Below are 1,251 nucleotides of genomic sequence, written 5' to 3' on the forward strand. Positions count from 1 at the left end.
TCCCTTCACAGAAAACAATAAGAACTTTTTTTTGTTTTTGTTTTACAAGTTTTTTTCTGTTTCAGAACTCCATGCAGTTCTTCAGTATGACACTGCCAAGTAAGAATACAATAAGAAAGGTGAAATGCACTATGCTGACATTTGGTTGCAACTTCACAGAGATTAGGAAGTAGACTCCCATGTAAATCTAGTTCAAGTCTATGCAACATGAGGCCAACTTGCAATTCTTGGATTATCTCTACATGATGAGAACAAGAGAGGAACTATACTATGCCCATTAAACCTGCCCTGACTACTAACTATCGTGGAAACAGATGCTTTCCTTGAAGAGCCAAATCTATGATTACGAAGGTTCTGTACTGACATTCTAAAAAAATACTATACATATGGCAGCTTTCACTTACACTGATTGAAGAATATCCTTAAACAGTTGCTAAGATTCCTGACTGATGCTGCATTTGACAGACAAAATTTGCATACATAAAATACAGGAACATATAATGGTCAAATTTGTCATACACACTTAATTCAACAAAGTTTATTCATAAATGATTTCCACAGAGTCACTGGAGCTAATTTTTTATGCATTAGCAGATTCTAATACAGTTTATAAATATACCTATTCTATAAATCTATAAAATACTGTATGATCCTGTGCGTGAATTCTACCAACACACCTGGAAAAGCTGTGTTTCTCTCACTATGCTTTCAATGACATCTTAGAACAGAAATAATCACAATTGTTTTTTAAAGCCTCATCTACTTTCTCACATAAACCACTGCCTGCTGCATCATTTGTCTCCTCTTGCCTCTTAACACTTCTTCAGTGATGCCACAGAATATTATTTCCTTTACTTAAAAGGCAAAATAATATATGTATATAGCTAGAGTCTACCTGATCAACACAAATCTCCAATAAGCTACAGTCAGCATCATCTGTTGTTTTGCTGCCGCACTACTCTTGTTCCCCCTCCTAATATCATACAATCAGGCCTGGCAACTCTGGCCTCCTGTACTCCACTGCTTGTCACTTTTGTGTTGGTAACATCGAGCACTTTCAATGAAGGAACCAGGCGAATTATTTCCTGTAGTCCAAAATCTGTTATTGCACACCCTGACAGTACTAGTGTATGTAGGAATTTTGTCTTCTGGCCAAAAGCATACACCAACTTGTCTGATAAACCTTCATCCGGAAGCTGATATGGTTCAGAGCACAATTCTTCATCTGCATCTTCCCTATGATCACAGTAA

The 1,251-nt window shown here is 36.8% G+C and overlaps 1 protein-coding gene across 1 annotated transcript in view; it reads right to left on the reverse strand.

Moving 5' to 3' along the window:
• Positions 1-523: 523 nt before the first annotated feature.
• Positions 524-1,251, reverse strand: part of LOC119591573 — a gene marked incomplete in the record, with an annotated part of 19,351 nt that continues 18,623 nt past the window's right edge. Inside the window, 1 exon segment of the mRNA XM_037940335.1 lies at positions 524-1,251. Within this exon segment, the coding sequence (XP_037796263.1) occupies positions 933-1,251 (319 nt within the window).

This window comes from Penaeus monodon, chromosome 28, assembly GCF_015228065.2.
Source record: "Penaeus monodon isolate SGIC_2016 chromosome 28, NSTDA_Pmon_1, whole genome shotgun sequence".
Lineage (NCBI taxonomy): Eukaryota > Metazoa > Arthropoda > Malacostraca > Decapoda > Penaeidae > Penaeus > Penaeus monodon.